Source organism: Pseudorasbora parva, chromosome 17, assembly GCF_024679245.1.
Source record: "Pseudorasbora parva isolate DD20220531a chromosome 17, ASM2467924v1, whole genome shotgun sequence".
In the NCBI taxonomy this organism is placed as follows: Eukaryota; Metazoa; Chordata; class Actinopteri; order Cypriniformes; family Gobionidae; genus Pseudorasbora; species Pseudorasbora parva.
This window is the reverse complement of record NC_090188.1, coordinates 13,432,175-13,454,151: the sequence shown is the minus strand read 5'-3', so window position 1 is coordinate 13,454,151 and position 21,977 is coordinate 13,432,175. Positions and strand designations below refer to the sequence as shown.

General features: G+C 37.3%; 2 protein-coding genes across 2 annotated transcripts; both read right to left on the bottom strand.

Moving 5' to 3' along the window:
• Positions 1–869: 869 nt before the first annotated feature.
• npm3 (nucleophosmin/nucleoplasmin, 3) lies at positions 870–5,049 on the bottom strand. The gene is made up of 5 exons (XM_067421091.1): positions 4,869–5,049; positions 4,553–4,638; positions 1,907–2,026; positions 1,710–1,803; positions 870–1,602 (listed from the first exon to the last, which is right to left on the bottom strand). Exons 1-5 carry the CDS (start codon positions 4,939–4,941, stop codon positions 1,496–1,498), a joined length of 480 nt encoding a protein of 159 aa, XP_067277192.1. The 5' UTR covers positions 4,942–5,049; the 3' UTR covers positions 870–1,495.
• A 2,702-nt stretch (positions 5,050–7,751) lies between these two features.
• oga (O-GlcNAcase) lies at positions 7,752–21,422 on the bottom strand. The gene is made up of 16 exons (XM_067422061.1): positions 20,719–21,422; positions 20,464–20,515; positions 20,127–20,224; positions 19,907–20,037; positions 19,647–19,818; positions 19,445–19,543; positions 19,086–19,370; positions 18,472–18,630; positions 17,744–18,375; positions 16,511–16,685; positions 13,467–13,552; positions 12,359–12,463; positions 11,335–11,426; positions 11,045–11,237; positions 9,518–9,677; positions 7,752–9,169 (listed from the first exon to the last, which is right to left on the bottom strand). The coding sequence occupies exons 1-16, from the start codon at positions 20,873–20,875 to the stop codon at positions 9,033–9,035; spliced, it is 2,733 nt and encodes a 910-aa protein (XP_067278162.1). The 5' UTR covers positions 20,876–21,422; the 3' UTR covers positions 7,752–9,032.
• Between the last annotated feature and the right edge of the window lie 555 nt (positions 21,423–21,977).

Genomic DNA, 21,977 nt, shown 5'->3' with positions numbered 1-21,977 from the left:
TCACAGTGTCAAACAGGACAATATTGCAACAAAATTAGATTTGGCAGTACAGTCGCTCTGAAGAAAACAGTGATGTTATCAGCTTATTTTAATTTATCATATAGCGACAATGTTGGCAGATCAGTATTATAGTGTATAGAATTAAATAAAACCTAATTCATAAATTGTATTTGTATATTAGGTTGAATAACTTTGATCATAATTTTAGTGTCCCCAACTGAGCAAGCCAAGCCAAAGGCGACAGTGGCAAAAATTCACCAGGGCATGATGGAGAAAAATAAACCTTGGGAGAAACCAGACTCAGTCGGAGTGCCAGTTCTCCTCTTGCCTATTAACACACATTGTATGATTATTATTCTGGCAACCTTACAGGTCAGAAATCATATTAGATCGGAATATTCAAAATGTCAGGGTAATACGTAAGAGACAGGTTTATTTAGGATGGTGCGTCGATTACACAAGAGTATGAATACTTTGAAGATTTAGGTTTCAAAGTCAAATTCTGTATCACAAACGATAAATGACAGCTACTGTATACTTCCACAGTTATTTCCCAGGACAAAAATACTATTTACATTAGATGAAGTAAGTTGTCACAGCAGAGCCTGTCAATAAAAGGGTTTTCAGCTAACTTTAAAATCTTTTTTTTTTTGTGAATCAAAATTTATTAGACAGAAAAAATGTACTAGGTAAAGTACAAAAATAATGGATAAATGTTAGATTTTTAGGTTCAAATCTAACTGACAATACTAGATCATACTTGTATGTGTTTGTGTGTGTGTATAGTATTTGCTGACTGCAAAACCAGATTCACCCTGAAAAAAAACCCTGAAAAGTGAGCTTTTAAAATAAAGTACCGATTGCACTGATTCTTCTAAAACAATTCATTTTATTTACAGATTATGTAAATAAATCAGTAAAAATACAAAATTGACAACCATGGCTAGTCCTTCTTGACTGATCTCAAATGCATCATACAAAACTTCCCTCCATCATTCCTTCAAAAAGGGACTAAGATTGCCACAAACAAACAATAAGACCTGTTCAAACAAAACGATGTGTGATAAGAGGAAAATCTGTAGAGAACAATGCTGGTGCTTTCCCTAAAAGCAGATGCAGATTGACAGGCTGGGTCAATCTGGGGGAGAAGTGCCTCACTGAAGAGCACAATGGCGACAGGACTGTGAATTTGTGGGTCTCCCAGCTGAGTGTGAACCAGAAAGTTGGTGTTCGCGGTTACTTACATGCACATAAGTAACAGTATTTACTAATATAAACATTTTTTAACAAGAAGTAAATGTCCTCACACAGAGCTGGCTGTATTGAGGCTTCAACCTCTCCATTTAACATTTGCAACAGTACAATCTGACAGTACAAAATTCCATAAAATCCTTTGCCAACCTCCGGCATGTCTCACAGAAGAACATTAAATCTAATATTGTATAAAACGTATAAAGGTCTGATGTAAACATCTCAAATTCAGCTTCCATGATATTTAAACCTTCTGCTTTTTCTTGGCTGGTTTGACTGAGGGCATTTCCTCCTCGCTAACATCATCATCATCATCATCGTCTGATATTTCAGAATCTTCATTTTCTGTGGCTGAAAAAGGAGAACTGATTAGCATCATTCAGATTCAAAACAAAGGGAAAAAATAGCATGCTGTGTGTGATTTTTAGCTTTAAATGCAACTGTGATTTATTCCTCACCAACTAAATGTAACCCACTGACAGTCACTGGTCCAGATCCAGATTTCAGGCGTAGCGTGACAGGAGCCATCAGCTCAAACTCCCCAAGGCTTACCTGAGTAAAATCAAATATGAAAAAAAAAAAACGATTTAAAAACTTCCTACATATTTGAAAACCTGTAATATATAAAAATTAACTTAGAAATATATAGCATTACCATAGGAAGGCAGGAAATGTTGAGATTAGCTACAGGCACTGATATTTTCTTTCCTTGGTGATTCATTGCAGTCACTTCCACAACGTTATTTTCCTCTTTGGCACCATCACCCAGACAAATCTAATGGTTTGCGAGAAAGGTGAGTAGTGTTTAAATGTGCAGGTCATCAAGCTCTTAATGCATTTTAAAGTTACGATAAAATGAAAGCAGTCACATATCATTTTGTCTTTATAATGACGCACCAATCATGCAGAACATTATGCCAGGTGACGTGAATAACACTGATTATGTCTTCATCACGGCACATGTTAGTAGGTGGGTGGGATATATTAGGCAGCAAGTGAACAGTCCTCAAAGTTGATGTGTTAGAAGCAGGGCAAAAGGGCATGGGCCAAGTGTAAGAATTTGAACAAGTCAGAGGGTCAGAGCATCTTCAAAACTGCAGCTTTTGTGGGGTGATACTGCAGTGGTCAGTATCTATCAAAAGTGGCCCAAGGAAGGAACAGTGGTAAATCGGTGACAGGGTCATGGGCGGCCAGGGCTCACTGATCCACGTGGGGAGCGAAGGCTGGCCCATGTGGTCCAATCAAAAAGAGGAGCTACTGTATCTCAAATTTCTCAAGAAGTCAATGCTGGTTCTGATAGAAAGATGTCAGAATATCACAGTTTGTTGCGACTAGGTCTGCATAGCCGTAGACCAGTCATGATGCCCATGCTGACCCCTGTCCATAGGCGAAAGCACAAACAGTGGGTACATGAGCATCAGAACATGATCCATGGAGGCCCCACCTTGCAACTTACAGGATTTAAAGCATCTGCTGCTAACATGTCTGTGCCAGATACCACAGCACATCTTCAAGGGTCTAGTGGAGTCATCCCTCAATGGGTCAGGGCTGTTTTGGCCGCAAAAGGGGGACCATCATAATATTAGGTATAATGTTATGCCTGACTGGTGTATATGCACGTATATTGCATTACCTTAAAATAAAAAAAGTTGGGTAGGAACATGGTTCTATGCATTATTCTGTCCATCTCTTCAAACTAAGAAAAGGGTACCCGAATTTAGAATCAGGCAGATAGGGATCTATTTCTCACAATTCTATTATTTTATTTATTTATCTTTACAACTGTTTTAATTGTAATTGTTTTTATTTTAATTCTTACACATGGTATTCTTATTTCTTATGCATATGTTATCACTATTTTAATTAATTTCTATGTAAAGCACTTTGAATTGCCATTGTGTATGAAAGGTGCTATACAAATACATTTGCTTTGCCTTAGCTGTTGACTGGGTTTTAAGATGTGGGCGTTACACTCCAAAAGTTGAGCTTGCAGGACCAGGGTTTATGCAGACTTAAAGGGTGGATAAATTTACTGTTTGGCAATTTTTCACGAGCGAAATCCGGCTTTTTCAATAGGAATCCACATAATCTGGAATTTCGTATGAAATTCGTCAAAAGTTTTCATTACACAGATTTTGCATCGGGGTCACCGTGTTGATCATATCACTACACTACCGACAATAGAGATGGACCTTTTTGGCCCACGAAATTCAGCTAATGAGTTCCCTTAAATTACTGGATTAGTCCTGCATATATCACCAATGAGAAATCTGTCATTCCACCAGAAGATTGAGTTGGGAATTTTTGATACAAGTCGGCATGAAACAGAAGGTGCGATAGATTAGTTTAATAGAAGATGTGTCTGTTTAGTTTAGTCAAATGGCTTCTCAAATACACAACATTTTTTTAGGACGGCTATTAAATTTGTCTATCTGGAATTGATTGGACGGTTGCGGTTTGCTATTGCTGTGATCTCATGTGAGTGACAGGTTGTCCCACCCTGTTGCAAAAGGGACAGGGAAGTTATTTTAATGAAATGTTATAAGGCCACATTAATTAAACAATAATGACATTTATGGATGAATCACATATAATAAACAGCTATATTCCATTTCATGGTGACTTTCAACATTAGAATGTGAAATTCAGAAAAAGAGAAATAATTACATGGTTCTTGATATCAACAAATTAACTGCTAATAGAGATTTATTTTTTTTATTTTTTTGGATATCATTAAATCAAATGTCAAAAGTGACAATGTTCATTTCTGTTTTTACTAGTTGAATTGTAATTATCATCAAGAATTCATATTTCTGTGACTGATGGCATTATTGTTAAGATAAAGAATTAACATTTTTTCAAGTGGAAATGAAATTCCTTATATCAAACATTGACATTATTACTAGTAAAAATCTAATTCTTGATACCAAGAATTAGCATTTTAGCTAGTGAACATGGCAAAATTTGACATCAGGAATTTCATTTCAATATAAAAAATGTATATCCAGGGAATGAATAAAAGTCAAAACGGCTTGCTATACACACACACACACACACACGATTGGCAAAATAAGATCTATAAAATGCAATAATATAGATTAATTAAAGCAGCCGGAAATGAAATGATATCATGCTTTGGTCAACATTATATTACTCCACACACAGGAGTTTCTTTTTTCTCTGTATTATATGCCAGTCATTCACTGGCGCTGTATAATAGCCCAATGAAAGTAAATGGCTAAGTTACTTGGGTTTAGAACAACAGGCGAACTTTTCATTTAATAAAAAAAATTCTACGAACCGTCCTGAGCTCCAGAAAATGTTCCACATCTTCATCTTCATCTGCTTGAAATGTGTAAAATGGAACTTCAGAAGACAACTCACAGCCTAGGGGAATTCAAAATCACACTATTAAATAAGTAGCTATATTTATGCAGAAGTGAATGAAAGTACAGAAAACGGGGGCTTTTGGACTGTATCTTTATGTACAGTAATCCAGTTTATTTTTTATAAACGTTAAACATCACAATGATTAAAGAAAAGTCTTTGACAATTGCAGCTGTCCCACGTGTGTTAGTAAATCTACAATGCATGCAGCACGTCGCAGTTGATCTTACTGAACACATAGCTTTCCAATCGCGAACGTGAGTCAACCCCACTGTCTGATGTTTCGTCCTCCAAAAACGACATAACTGTTCAAACGTTACTAAAATCACTTAAACGATGCTACAATGTTCACAGTGCAAGTCGCGTTTCCAAAACACGTGTGACGAGAACGCGAAAACCGTCGCAGGAATGATGACATCATTAGCATTGACCTAAAAGCTAAGCTAGTCTTTATGTTACAATGTGGTTACAATATCTGAAAGACATCGCAACAATTAAATATACACTACAGGTCAAAGCTTTGGAATAATTCAGATTTATTAATATTAATTATTATTTATTTATTTTTACGTTTTTTTAAGGAAGTCTCATGTTCACCAAAGCTGTTTAAAATATGCAGTAAATATACAGTGAAACGGTAACATTGTGAAATATTCTATAATAATAATGTCTTATAATGTAATTTATTCCTGTGTGCAAAGCTGAATTTTCAGCAGCCATTAGCTACTCCAATCTTCCATGTCACATGATCACATTTATATACACTATGGGTCTCTTATACCTCTGGTCTTACAATTGAACATCAACACAGGATATTACACCGTGTAATTATTTATTTAACAAAAATAAAGATAAAATGGAGAAGCCATGTGGGACAAACTAAGTACAATTTAACTGATTTAATTGCTTGTAGAACCACTTTTTAGCAGAAGCAAAGACGACTTTTCTAGATGACTTCATCAGTCCCTCTCTCGCATCGTTGTGGGACATTTTGGCTCACAAATCTTTACAAAGTTGCTTTAGTGAATTAGGTTTGTGGACATTTATTTATTGCAGCTCTCTGAACGTCCTGCCACAGCATTTGAGTCAGGTTGAGGTCTGAACTTGGACTGATTGGGCCAGTGCAACACCATCTAAACATACCTTGTCCAGGCTTTTTCTATACTGTCATGAACTATAACATTTAACATGAATGTTTACTAGTGAATAATCTTTCTTACTGAATAAAATGGACATCAGATTTTTAAATTAGTTGTTCAAGAGTGGCATGACACAAGGAATGCAACAGCTGAAACTCATGTCTTGCATACGTCTATGCGCAGTGGTTCTTGAAGCACTCACTCCAGTTGCAGTCCACTCTTTGTGAATCTCCCTCACATTTTTAAATAGGTTTCGTTTCACAATCCTCTCCAAGGAGTGGTTATCCCTATTGCTTGTACACTTCTTGTCCCACCACATCTTTCCCTTCCCTTTGCCTCTCTATTAATATGCTTGGACACAGAGCTTTGTGAACAGCCAGCCTCTTTTGCAATGACCTTTTGTGTCGTGCCCTCCTTGTGTGAGGTCAATGGTCGTCTTTTGGACAACTGTCAAGCCAGCAGTCTTCCCCATGATTGTGTAGCCTACAGAACTAAACTGAGAGACCATTTAAAGGCCATTGCAGGTATTTTGAGTTAATTAGCTAATTAGAGTGTGGTACCAAGTGTCTTCAATATTGAACCTTTTCACAATATTACAATTATCTGAGATGCTGAATTTAGGATTTTCCTTAATTGTCAGTTTAATCATCAAAATTAAAATAAATAAACATTTGAAATATATCAGTCTGTGTGTAATGAACGAATATAATATACAAGTTTCACTTTTGTAATGGAATTAGTGAAATTTTAATGAAATTAGCATAACATTACGACCACTGACAGGTGAAATGAATAACACTGATTATTTCTTCATCACAGCTCCTGTTAGTGGGTGGGATATATTAGGCAGCAAGTGAACATTTTGTCCTCAAAAGCTGAAACAATGGGCAAGTATAAGGATTGGAGTTAGTTTGACAAGGACCAAAGTATGATGGCTAGATGACCGGGTCAGAGCATCTCCAAAACTGCGGCTCTTGTGGGGTTCTTCCGGTCTGCAGTCTTCAGTATCTATCAACAGTGGTCCAAGAAGGAACAGTGGTGAACCGGTGACAGGGTCATGGGCGGCAAGGGCACATTGATGCACGTGGAGAGTAAAGATTACAGATGAGCTAATGTAGCTGAAATTGCTCAAGAAGTTAATGCTGGCTCGGATAAAAAGGTTTCAGAATATACAGGGCATTGCAGTTTTTTGCATAGCACCAGTAGGCCTGTGACTGTAGACCTGTCACGTAGTAGCCCATGCTGACCCCTATCCACCGCCGAAAGTGCCAACAGTGGGCACGTGAGCATCAGAACAGGACCACAGAACAATAGAAGAAGGTTGCCTGGTCTGATGAATTACGGTTTCTTTTACATAACGTGGTTTATATATACATGAGTAGATTTATCTTTATCAACACCTCCAAAAAATATCCTTGACCCTCCACCAATCTACTAATTATAGTGGTGAGGAAATTAGAATAATAAATAATAAAAATAAGAATTCTCCAGGAGTGGCAATTGAAGGGTCTAAATTGATTTAGACCCTACATTTTTCCATTTCACTCACTGACGAGATTTTTTTCTTCTATTTAACATTTTAATAACCATCTTAATTACATACAACCCTTACAGAAATTACAACTATATTACATATACATTATCATAATACATCAAAATACAGAAAGGTCTTCATATTTTCAAATGTATGCACTGTATATGACCTTTTCAAAAAAGGAGGAAAAAAGCCCTTTACATTGTGTGATCAACCAAAATAAAATGATCCAAGCAACAGGCCATAGAGATAAACAATAGCATTTTTTTGTACAAAGTCCCTTAAATGGGGTGGGGAAAAAAGTGAAAAACTGCCCATCACATGCACAAAAGTATTTACATTTTTCTTTTACTCAGTTATTATTTAAACATTACATATTGGAAACTGCAAGATACTTTTGTGCTTATCTAGTTATTTCAGTATAGCACAATAGAGATTAAAAAAAAAAAAAAAAAAAAAAGCTTCTCTGTTCGTACTTTTGGTTAAAAAGGGGATTAATGACAGAATAAACTGTTTATGTTGTGGACTTCAGAGAAACACACTTTAACTGTGGGGCTTTTAAACATATTAATAAAGAGGCAGACCGTCATTAAGAACAGGCTATAGCCGTTATTCTTTTCAGGCAACAAAAAAAAGGTTGTATGTTAAAGAAAATTCATTAAATGTACCTTATTTTTTTAATTTTCCTTCTGTTCTAATTAAAGACATAGTGCAGAGCATTGGTCTTGAGGTTTAAGTTACACATTTTTTTGTAAACAACAGAATTATAATGTAACCCTGTTATGTCTTGGAAATGTATAATTCACCACTTTAAACAAAAGCAGAAATGTAGGAAAGTATTTTTTTTATCATCCTCAAATATATTACAGAGAAGGGCAAGAGCCAAAAGGCATTTTTGTACAAAATGAAGGAAAACAAAAAAGCATCATTAAAAGACACACATGCTAAAGGTTTACACAAAAGTATCCCATGCGGTCTTAAAGACAATGAACATAATGGTTTAACTGTATTTACATTACTAATTTGTATTACTTCTGCCCACTCAAAAAGTTTTTTTTTTTTCCTAAAGTATCCAAACCTCAAAGGATAGCTTTAGCCTGCTGCATTCTCCATATGAGCTCACCGACACGGTTTGAACCTGGAAAACTGCAAAATTTATTACAATGTCCTGAAAAGCAATAGCACAAACCCAGACTTAAGAAGTCCTTTTGGATTATTGCATTGAACACTGTAAAGCACTTAAACTATTAAAAACCGTAAAGTGAAGATCTCTTATCAAGTAATGGCATGTTTTTTTTGTCTGGATAATCTAGACATTAACTTAAACATGCACATATGCTGAACACAAACTGCCACATCTAAGAGATTTAGTAGGTTCAATGGCACTTGGCCAACTCAAGCAATCTGTCTACCAGAAAAAAAGTGAAAGTAACTCATGCATCCTGAATTACTCTTACAGACTCACTTCATTTCTTTTTCCAGTTCCCGCTCCCACTGAACACTTGAGCATCCACTACAGACTGGCAAAGTGAATGAACAGCACCTAAAATTCTAAAAGTGCATTCGGCATGATGTGAATTAAGCTACCGTTACAGGGCACCAGAGTTGCTATTACAAAACATGTGATATTTACATGAACAGGTAGCGAAGTGTGGGCAAAAGCTCTGTGCACTTTCAAGGAGGCTCCTTCTGTATGTTGTTTTCTTCTAGATGGCTCGGATTCACAAACTCCTCCCCATTATAATAACGTCTTTTGGGAATCCCTCCATTTTGGCCACTTCAAAGCAGCCCAGTTTGCCATAAAAGTCCAACATCCTTTTGTCCATCTGCCGGACCTCACAGAAAGCACCATGCGAGCCTGACAAATGGTGAGGAAAAGATGTGTTTATGATACAATGCGTTCAATAAAATCCCTGCTGCTTTTCATGTCTAACAGCAAAGGTTTTAAACACCCCTCTTTAATGTCAGCATCTGAAATGTATGAATTATAAACACTTTTCTGCTGATTAAAGTTAAAGTTAAATGTGGTGAGAGGGGGGGAGACCACAAAGAGATAAAAAGCAGCTTTACTGTACAATTAATTAGTGACTAATTATATTGTAATAACTAATTTATTACTATAGCAATGAATAATAGCATTATGTGTAACAGGGACACTGTTAAATAAAAATGTAAAGTTAATGTCACACAACATAACTCTACCTACCATTAGCTTTCAGTGATGAGAGGAGACATCCCATCATGCTTTTAGCTACACTCGGGTCAGTAACCTTTGCGTGAATGTCCACTTTAATAAGCGATGGGAAGTTACTGAGGAATGATTCTGGCAAAACCTCCTCCTCCTCATGGAAACTTAGCATCATTTTCTATAGGAAAAAAATTATTAAAGTTGCCATAAACATCCTCTAAACCTTTTTACCTTATAAAGCCTACTGCATCATATTAAATATGCAACTAGGATAATTTGTTTTGCTCCCCAAAATGAAAACATAAAACTAAGCATTTAAATGACATCTTACGAAGACACATTATTGGGAGACAGAGTGACAACTGATATTTCTATGCATTTTATGCAAGTAGTCTGCTATATTGTTATTCAATCTCATTGTCTTATGTTATATTAGAATATTTTGGACATCATAACTGCCTCTGAATAAAACTAGGGATGCACTGATACTATATTCCAGAATGAGTCAGATACTTTCATTTTTAGTACTTGCTGATACAGAGTACCAATAGCTGTATTTTCATTGCATTTTGTAACGCTTAAAAATATTAGGCAGACAAACCAAAAGTATATGAAGCAAATTAGTTATTATTAGGAAAAATATATATTTCCTTTACATATTTTTACGCCTAATTATGTCTGTTGAAATGTATTGTAGGAGCTACTGTTACTTTCACTGTTCATTTTGTTGCTTTATCATATTTTATCTTTAAGTTAATAGCAAAGTGAATATTTAGAGAGGGATTTTCTTTAAGATGGAGCGATTCACTTTAAGAGCTGCACGTACCCAACATACTGTTACACGTTTTCTTTCTCAATGGTTTATGTTCACATAACCCACTGTTTCACTTTGACTTTAATAGGCCATTCGCACGCTGTCTGACGAGCTTTGTATGTGACGAGCTTTGTATGTTTTCACAACTTGTTATAAGCTTAACATAAATCATCTAACAGTTCATGATTTCACTTTAATCCAAATAATGCATGTGTGCAGAGTACGCGATCAACAATCAAGGGCATATGATATGCTCCTCCTTTTATTTTCTTCGCTATTGCCAAATCAGACCGAAGTACAAACTTGGTTTACAGAAATGTCTGTAAAAAAGGGATGCGTGATTGACAAATCCAATTTACTCTGCGTTTCACTTATCATTTAATTAAATTGATGCATTTACTTCAAAGACATCTTTCTCTGATATCTCTATTGTGCTCTGTTTTCTCTGTTGTCTGTGTTTCTGTCACAAGCAATGTACTGTACACGCTGTGTATATCGGAGCATTTAGTAGAAGAACAAACGCAGTATCGGACCCAGTACGGATACTGGTATCAGTGTATTCCTAAATAAAGAAATATTTTGAGTATGAGCTTCATATTATTACTATATCATACTTTAGCCAGATACTCAACTAAAAAAAAATTGTCTAATGGTTCAATAAACAGTTCCATTTAAAAAAAATAAAAAATAAAAATAATATTAATAATATATAAAAGAAATGAAGTGCAAACCTCAGCCTCTGACAGGTCCTTCTCGGTGTCTGGCTTGATGTATTTCTCCTGCATGAACGGAATCCAACTCATCTGGCATTTCTTCACAAAAGGTTTGACATCCACAGTGCCCAGAGCGTAGCCGCAGATACCTTCTTCATCCTCAAGCACAAAGCCATAGTCTGGGCTGAGCGTCAGAAAACCACCCACCAACCTGCAACGATGGAGATGATGGTACAAAGTTCACATGTTATTAATCAAGCATGCATAACACATTAGTGTGACTAACAACATGGACTATCAAACTTCACCTGTCTCCAATAAGGTCCGGTGACTCATCTGGGAAAGAAATGTCCTCACAGCTCTCAGTGAACATCTCCTTGCAGACCTTATAGATGGCAGACTGAGGAGAGAAAGTGAGAAAGATGCAGTGCGAGACAGCATCTGACAGACAGCTCTCATTCCACAAATTATAAACCTTCTAAAGACTAACAGGTGGACCAGACTGCTGTTTCAGCAGAATTCTTTAGATGTGCTGCAAATAAACTTAAAAGCACTGCTTAAACTGGGGCACCTCATTTGGGAATTCAAGCAGCTAACAGCGAAGTTTTATAAAGACATAGAACATCTACAGAGTTCATACTACAAACAGCTTGCCTTAGACAAGTCATGCCCTCAACACAGCACAAAACTAACATTCCTCGGGTCGGTTGCACCAGTAGGTGGTACACATTCAAGGTACACAGTTTACATTATTATCAGTTTTTGCTTTCCCTGGGAATCAAACCCATGACCTTAGCGTTGCTAGCGCCACACTCTACTGGTTGAGCTACAGGAAAGCACAAATCAAAATAAATAAATGTAATTTAATTTTTTATTGGCACTTATTGCTCTTTATGCATTTAAAATAGTTTCTGAATGCTGTTTACAAAAGCCTATTGTGCCATTTCATGATTAAGTATCAGTGAAAACCTTTATTTCCATTAGTTATACTGTTAGAGACAAATCAACTATATCTGGATAAAATAAAATGTCTTCTGCTCACAAATTTGAAAGCCGTTATTGGATCACTGAAGGTAAATAGCATATTATGCGACTATACAGATACTTTACAGAGCTTACAAATAGCTTTGTTCTGCTTTAAGAAAAAAATGGTGCAACCAAATTAAGTACAGAGTAAGTTACAAACTAGCTAGATGTTGTCAGCCCCTAGTGTGAGTAACCCCTAACCCAATTTGAGTAAAAGTTTACAAATGGCAGAAGCCCTTCCCTGTTGACAATTATTTTTGAAAAATTGTAAGAAAGTAAAAAAAATATATAAAGGCCAAAACCTACCTCGTCTTTGGGAAAGTAAGGCCTTATGGTATAGATTTTGGAAGTAGGCATTGATGGTGGTGGCTGGTAGAAAAGATCATTTGCCCCATCAATTGGCAACAGTCTCTGTGGAGACCAAAGCAAAAGTATATAATAGTTTAGTATGTTTCTAGATTTGACCATGTGACTGCACTGCTACTGAAACTTCAGCACGAGTTTACCTGCTCAAGCTGAACCAACCTCACACAGGGGCCGAGCAAGAATTTGCCTAATACCGGCATGGAAATAAATGCCTTCACAAGTAAACTGGCTTCTCTGGTTGGTCAGTTTTCAGCAAGAGCATGTAAACATCATACTTAAGATGCGTACCATTGACAATCATTTTCCACCTTTTTTTTTCTGAGAGAAACCAAAATGAAACAAAAGTGCGCAGGCTTGGTCTGAGAAAGGCTTAACTGGCTAAAGGAGATGCTCCTTTCCCGCTCTTTATTCGCTGCGCAAGAACTTCCTGTAGAGAAAAGGAATGATGCTAGAGCGCAGAGCAAAACTCCATGACCAAAAATGTTTAGCTTAAAACATCACATATTTCCATGACACACCATTTGAGATAATCAAATTATTTTAATGTTCAGAATTATGTTTAGAATGTTGAGGTTATGGATTAGTAATAATTTGTTCATGGAGCTTTGAGTAGGCAGACTCGCAGTCGCACACGCAAGCGCAGTATTGTGGACGCATGCGCAGACAAAATGTGGAAATAATTTTTGCGCTGTTTCCTGCAAAGAAACAAGATGTCATAAAATAAAACCTAGCCATGCTGCGCTGTCGCGTGCGCAAGGGGAAAAGCAGCATCTCATTTGGGCAGTTGCTGAAAGAAATCCAAATTTATGCTGGGTTAGAATACACCATCACCCCAAAACACTGGATCTGACAGTTAGCATTTGACCATTTCAATTGACACTTTAAAAATAAAGACCAAGTGGCTCAACACCCCTTTGTTTTTCTATGCAGCTGCTGACAGCTCACCTTAAACAGACCAATCCATAGCGTTTTGCAACCACACCAACATCTAAAACAAACGAAAATATATCTTCGTGTAACATTTTGCTGGTAATTCAATATTGGATACCTGGAACTCTCCTGCTAGACCGCCCCTAAAGGCCCAGGGCTCTTGGTCGCCACTTAAGAACTGTGCTGACGACTGACTACGACACCCTGTTGAGATCAGATCCAAGCGGAAAACATTATGAGGGGCTTTCTGGCATAATGAGGGGGAAGGGGTATAGGGTAGAGGTGTCTTATTTCCAAATAACGCATTGAAAATAAACGTAGATACTACAATCATGGAAAACGCCTCAAGATTCACCTGCCTAGGGCTCAAGCAGCTTAAGCTTATAACGACAGAGGGCTTACACTGAATGCATGTCAGATTTGGGAACATTACTGAAACTATTTTTTCACATGATCCTCAAGCAGTTAGGTGAGGTTCACGATGCGGGTTTGTTACTAGCTCTTCAACTCAATGTTTCTGTCTGTTTTGAAGAGACGAGATATACAATTTTTAGCTGGAGATCTTTCCTACAACAGCCTGTTTGGGGATTTTGTTGGTTATACGTCATCAGTTCGCTCGCTGGTACTAAATAAGCTTCAGCTGTTTAAGCCCTCTGAATTCTAACCTTCATCTGAAGTCACATTTAGACCTATCTGCCTTGTCACATGACTATCGAGCATTGTTCATTAGCCATCACTGTGGACGCTTCCTTTTCAATCAATTAAGTTTGTCTGAAACATGACCCTTCAATGGGCAAGTCACCAAATAAGAAGCTCTAATTCAAGAGTCTGCAACAACTGAATCTTTCCAGTCACAACACCTATTTGCTCTTGCAGCAGATAACTACCATAAAATTGGGCACATTTGAATCGCCGTTAAGAGCCACAAGCTTTATATAGCAATTTGTAATCTGTTTATTTCTAAATAGCAGTACCAATGTGAGGGGATGAGAACTCAGTGTCATGTAACAAGACAAATGCAGCGCAGATCCAGGAGACAAAGTTCCTCCGTTTTCATACTTCCTCAGTTTGATCATACTAACACATCCTGTGGTGAAATGGCAGGACACGCAGCACACACACACCACCTGAGGGGAATTTTATCACTTCCTTTACTTTTTTTTAAATTTATCCACAAAATGATGCTCTTCTTAACTGAATACGCTTATTATATAGGGCTTTAGATAAGGCAAGATTATCAATTTTCCCCTAAGATGGTGTGGTAAAGCTGGTCTGAGCCATTTCAATTGGGCCTACTGATAGAAACAAAAACCATGTTAGAGCTGCCAGAGAAAAGAATTGAGGGGTTAACACCTAAAGCTTGAGCTATCGCTGCGCAAATGTGACTTCATTCAAAAACCTTTCCTTTCCTGAGACATTGAAAGAAATGAAAATCATTTGGGCACAGAACGAAAAAGAAAATATATCTATAAAACCCCGAAAAGAAAACGATAATCGCAGCACTGTGCATACATCGGGCACTGTCCATCCAATAGCAGTAGGAACTTGTGCTGAGGACTCTTCCATCTGTACATAACGAAGGGAAAAGACAATACAAGAGCTCATTAGTAAGTGATCTCAGCACAACAGCAGTGAGCCGCTGACTGAATGCCATCTGCACTGCTTTGGATGGGGCAGAAAAACACTGGGATTCGGACTGTCCACGCAAACAGTGGCTAAAAAACATATTGAGAGGGGACGGTCCGCACAAAAACCTAATAAATTTACATTAAAGGCACAGTTCAATCAACTTAACATTTGTTCATTTGGTATGTTCTCACATAAAGAGAAGCCTTTATGGGTTTTTCTAAGAAAACTAATCAAATGTTTGATTCCAGTTCTATAGAACACAATCATTAGGGCAGCATATTATACACTTGATTTTCCCCTCCATCAGCTAATAACTTAGGTGTGGCATGCCAGTTTTGGTTGCTGCCTGCTGTGTTGCTTTGTTATAAAGCTGGACAGAAACCTGTGAATAAAATGTGGTTACCAAGGTAACCCAGGCCATGCTGGTGCTATAATTACTCAACCAACTTCCAACAAAAACCTCATTTAGAACAGAATCCATTACTCTAACTGCACTGTAGCGATGCCCAGAAGCTATATGGATAAAAACATGGGCATTCTCAGTAAGTGACAAGTCTCTCAATAAAATCATCGTAAATAAGAAGGCTGGCTAATGATCCAAGCATTTCTCTCATGAAAGACCCTTCAGTTTGCTGTCTGCACAAATGAATTTAGGATCATGAGAACCATGTACAGTTCACCAGCATGTAGTTTCACTTAAAAAGTGTTTTCTGATGGGACCAGACCAGTACAGTTAGAGTAAAGCATACGTTGAGGTTGTTTGTGGAGTATCTTCATGTAATGCACATAATAAGTAAATATGATTTTAAAAAAATCATCATATACAAAGTAATTGCTCATGGTGCACCAGAATAGCCTTACACAGCCGCCTTGCTTTTCAAGTTCGCATGCGCGGCGCGCTAGGGCGTAAGGAGCTTATTTTCCTTCACGATCATACCCTTGATCGAAAGAGATTGCAACAGATGTTGCCAAGTTAACGCACAATGATACTGAATGCACAGCAAGCAGCAGGACCAACCCTGGCAACTGTGACCACAGCCGTCCAATTCATTCTACCAGATTGAGTGGCCTGAAGAAGAGGCACTAACTAGCAATGAGGACAGCATCCAGTCAGTAGAGGAAAACAGTATTTACACAGTGAAAATAAGTACGGAAAAGCAAGTGTACACTAGACTTAATTTCCCATAAATGGCAGACTTCGCCCAAGAAATTTCAAGTGGAAGCCGATCACAGTGTAAGTGAGAACTGAGGTCTTATGAAAGAGTAAAATTGTAAATTTACTTAAGTCTAAAAAATATGCACTGCCATCTTTTAAGGAATGCATTTCGAGCACCTGAAATTTTAATTTTACTATAAAAAGGTGCAATACTTGAAGTGTAGATGTAAATTCTTTAATGAATTTATGATGAGGATGTGACTATTGAATTTAATGCTCATCGTTTGGGATTCTACTGAATGATTTAAGCATTTCATGGGCTCAGCATGGTTAAAAAAGCTTTGAGAGACAGCAAAGAGATATGTGGCCATACCTACCTAACCACTGAACAAATGATTTCACCATTGAGATGATACTCTTTATATCCCAGATATAGGGATACAGGTCATACAGAATGGTCCTGTTGGCTGAGTTGGAGAGCCTGGTGAACATCTGGATGACGGAGCAGCACATCTCCTCAAAGTTTTCCGCTCTGGCTTGCCATTCAGTCACCTATGTGAAACATATGAAAACCACCTTGTCATTACCACACCATAATAGGTCTAGGGTCTCAACGCAACTCTGCAGAAACTGTTAAAAATTGTGTAATTACCTACAAGTGAGTATTTTGTTCTTATCATGAAGGCACCACCATGTGGTGCAAATAATTACTGCATTGCCACCATTTTGTCTGTCTACTGAACATACATTTTTACTTCCTATTTAATTCAACATGGACAAAACAAGGCAATGACAGAGAGACATTCTTAAACATTTTGACCAACAAATTTCAGTGACTTTTAGATGTCAACATTGTGAACACAGATGTCAAAATCACAAAAGTTTGCAAATAAATCAGTCAAGATTAATTTTTGAACCAGTTCATTCGCAGATTTAACTCAGTCTCTTTGTTCAATATTTTTGCGCGGAGCAGAAAATAGAAAATAAGTACATAAATTATAGGAATTTCCTCATCTTTAAAATTATATTCATCTTCACAACATTTTCGGGCCTAGAAAAATGATATTTAAAATTCCCTGATAGTCCTAGGTTTTTCATTGTCCATGAAAGTAGACAGTTTGACACCAAGTCATACAAAATCACTAAATATTGACCAGACTGTAGTTCTATCCATTAAAGATTTTGCACATGATTGGACCAGAACGGTGACCAGCCGCAGCGGACTGTCAGATTCACATCTTTTCGATTCCAAGGCAGTCTGTTTTGTTGCTAGCAACACAGGCAATAACAAAAGTGTGCAAACCACTGATCTATATCTGTGGAGCACACATAAAGCCGCCTCTCAAACAGCTTGTGATTACAAAAGTGGGTGGCTTAAACCATTTAAACAACCAAATGCACACAAAATTATGTTGTGCTGTTGTTTGCTAGGTTTTTTTATTCTTACTTTATTACTGACTTTTTACTTGTAGATTTTACACGAAAATAAAACTTTGCGTTGAAGAAAAGTAGATTTTTGTTCGTATGCTGTGTCAACTATAGTTCTTCGCAACTAAATCAGAATCGGCCAAAAATGCAATCAGTGCACCTCCAAATATGACATTTCTCACCTTCTCTGGATCCTTTGCTTTGGAATTAACACTAACATAATTGCTATTGGCTCTCAACCAGTTAAACTCTTTTAGCATCTGTACTGCTTTTGGACCGTGTTCGTATGGCAGGTAGAAGAGTTCAGCCAGCAGGATTAAATCTGCCAGAGTAAGTGCTTCAGCAGCGAACAGTGGTTTCTCATTGGGACCTGGAACAAACAATTCCTTATTGAGTTGATCATCAGTCTGCATTGGTGCAATGTCGCTGCCTGAATCCTCTTGAATGGACATCTCTGGGGACTTGGACTCCGTCAGGCTCTCTTTGTCTGTGTCCATGGGTTTGAGATCTTCGGTCATTTTAGCCTTGACAATCTCTGTGAGGATCTGGTTGACATTTTTATTGTCGTCCACCTCATCGTGTTTCTCCACAACCATCTCCATGGGTTCTTCATCGGACTCCTTCTTCTCTACCTCCACCTCCACCTCTTCTTCTTTGCCAAGCACATGCAGTTCATCACCAAGCGGCATGGCTGGACTCATGATAGGCTGATGGAAGACTGTAGTCACTGTAGTGGAAGTGCCCAGGCTGGGAGAAGTGAGTGCAGGAACATCCACAGAAGTGCTTTTAGTTCCACTGTGAGGTACCTGTCGACCTGCAAAAAAGAGGAGAAAGGTTAAAATATAGGACACCAAAATTCAAAACAACTATGATCATGTTACAAAACATCACACAACGAAGAAATAATTACTGTTGTACTGATGAGGCACTCCAAACTCGATTAGCCATTCAGTGAGAGCCAGCTTGAGCGCGATCTGTGGGCTATAGAGGATGTCAGTTTCTAGCTCCTCATCACTGCCCTCATTTTCCAGCTTTATCTGGATGGACACAGTGCTGTCTTCACTGTCAGCTAAACAAAGAAATGAGAAGCAATGAAGCTACAATCTGATAAGATTAAATACAGAAATAAAATATAAAGTTGATGAAATACAGCCCCTTATCGACATAGGAGAAGCTAAAAATATTAACAACTTTTATTTAGCAGAATATCAAAACATAAAGTAAGATTTTTCCTCATGACTGCTAATTGTGTCTGAATTCTAGCCGATTTAAAAAGTTGCCAATAAACGAAAACTGCGATTGTCTTTTCCTTCCTATTGTGACGTATATCAGAATGAAACAGCTTTTTGAAAAAAGAAAAAAAAATTGTTGGGTGGAATTTTGTTGAACTGGAATTGATTGGATCATTGTTGTTTGCTAATTGCTGCAATCTCCTGCGAACATTTATTTTGATTTCATGGTGCTCATTTTTATAAATATACATAATTTATTATAAAAACAATGTTTCCATAAAGACAAACTTACTCATGACAACATCTTTTCTCACTCCATTCATGTTAGACTTATACCACGTGGCTAACGTGTGAATGGCCACAAAATTAGACTCAAATTCACAGTTGGGGTTGGTGAGGACTCCCTTTAGCCGAGGAATGAGCTCTGTGGACCGGCCTTTATAAGGCCCCAAGAAAAGTCTCTTCTGATCATAGTCATTAGCATGAATATTGTCCCAGATGACAGGAGCTCTTCTCAGAATCTTTGTGACTTCTTCAATAGATTCAACAGTTATGTCTTTAGAAACTACCTTTGGACCTGCCAAACACAAAAAGGCCTTTTAATATCTTCAAACGATTATTCCATCTCACTTAAAAGAAAATACAACTTACCGGTCCACAGCACCTCAATACCAGGAAGCAGCTTTTCACCTATTGTGCGCAGGTAAGGCGACTGTGGCACATTTGGATAACAAAATGTTCCACAATACTCTGAGGACAAGGAGACATTAAATAATTAAGACATGGCATATTATATAAATGCATTTGATAGGATTATACAAAGGAGCATGGTTAGTTAATAACAATATCTTACCTGTGGGGCAAAATAAAAATATTTCAGGTTCTCCCAAATATTGGAAGATCTCATTGGTGATAGACAGTTGGGCATGTGCAAAAGAGCTGAATACCTCCTTGTCAGCTGGACACATGTTATGATCGATGTCATCAAACAGTAAGGCAAACGACTTGCACCCAAAATGAGAGACCTGCACAAAAGACCAACCGAGATTATGGATGTAGGTCATAAAAACAGACATTAGCGCTCTATAAGCTTCTGAATATGTTAATTCTTACCTGGTCTAACTTTCTTTTAAGTGTCGACACTTCCTTCTGATTTGAGAATGTAATGTCCAGGCCAGGGGAAATGGCATAAATGAACTCAATCCCATGCTCTTTAGCAGCACTTATTAAAGTTGTAAGTTGGTCTTTAAAAGAACAAGACAGAAAATTACACTCATACATTTTAAGACCATATAAAAGCATAACAAATGTTAAAGGACATTGGATATATCACCTGCTTCTTCAACAGAATACATTTCTCTCCAAAACATTCTGTGTTTGTAGTCATCTTTTGGGGCATACAGATAGGTGTTCAAACCCCATTTCTGCTGCCTGAAACAAAATAAATATAAATTATATTTTTTTTTGTGTGTGTGGTTAATCTCACTAACAATACTAGAATGTTTAGACTTGTGTCAAATCCAGAGCGAGACTAATACAATAATGCACAGATCTAGACAAATAACCCATGTACACAAAATATATGAAGAAAAACAAAATATTCTATAGACACAATTATACTAGAGAACGTGAATAAGAAATGGACATGATATTGCACGCTTGCACAATACCTCCTGAAAAGCTCTTTCCTTTGTTCCATAGTCCATGGACGTCCATAGAAACCTGTAGTGAACAATATAAATTCAACAAACGGTTGACAATCACAACACATTTCACACACACAGATGCTACAATCAATCAACACTTAAATAATACATAACTATGTGTTCTAATTAAACCATGTGTAATTAAGTGAAACCAATTTTAAATTGTGAAAATACGTGATGTTTGACAACATTAGGTTGGATTAGTCTTAATTTTCTCACCCTCTACAACACCAGTGATGAATTTCCTTCGGCCTGTTCGCTCAATTATACTGGGCTCGTCAACTGGACACTGCGTATCTGCAACAACCTCGGTTGGCAGTGGATTCGCCTCAATCTCTGGTTGTGACGACTCGATTATTTTATCTTTCTGAACCATTTTGAATTGATTTAAATTACCGCGGTTGGGAGTATCAGACTAGTCGTCAGCAAAAGCCTTTCTTCCGCAGGAAAACTGGCCCGTTACCCGATTCACTAACTGTTACTGGGTTAGTAGGCCATTGAGTCACCGGTAGGGAGCGGAATTCAATCGGACGCAGATTATCTGCATGAACTAACGTTACCTGCAGATATCTCCTTTGACAATCACAACAATCATTCACGTACAATAAGGAAAGCTTTCTGGACTATATCTGGACTGCTTTCTTGCTTTATAGCAAGTGAACGCGATCCGTATCTAAACGATGTTTGTCAGAACCGCAAGTTAGCATTACCCGATGTATACTCTGGGAGCTTTTGTTGATTAACTGTTACACGCTTCGTCGTGTGCTAGACATAAATTACTATCGTTTAACCGAGCTTCTTACTGTACACCTGCATCGCGGCTTCAAATAGATAATGTCAATGTATCATAGTGTTCATCGACACTGTTTAATGCTGCACTCTTCTTCCTGTTTACACTCACTGCGCACTCTCAGAAAACTGGTTTGAACCAGTAAAGGACGGTTTGTGTGAGTCTGAAAACAAATCTCCAGCAAGGCTCTTAAAGAGACAGCATGTATATCAACTATCGTCCAACTTTGAATGAGAAATGTTGATGTCAACCATTTAATTTAATTAATATCATTAAGATTAATTAATAAGTTTGGATATGGCTCTTTGAATAAAAAAAAGTCAAGATCAAGTATTTTTGAAGTTGTAATAGTTTTAGTTAGTCTCTTAAACTCCGTGTACTTTTCCTTGTCTATGAACTATTATATTGTACACGATTATTATTGTCTGAATAATAATAATAATAAAAAAAAAAACAGAATATAATAGAATACCTCTATATTAATAAACACTGTGGCTTTTTGTGAGACCGGACCGCCCGGACGTGCATTGAGATGGACATCTCTAGCGTCCACAGTCTCTGCGTAGACGTCTGCACTGAGTCTGGCTAATTTATACTTTTTGTTGTTAAAGAAAACATACAAATTTAAATGTTGAAATTACAATGTTATCTTTTAATATAATGTAATTTAAGTGGGGTATATTTAATC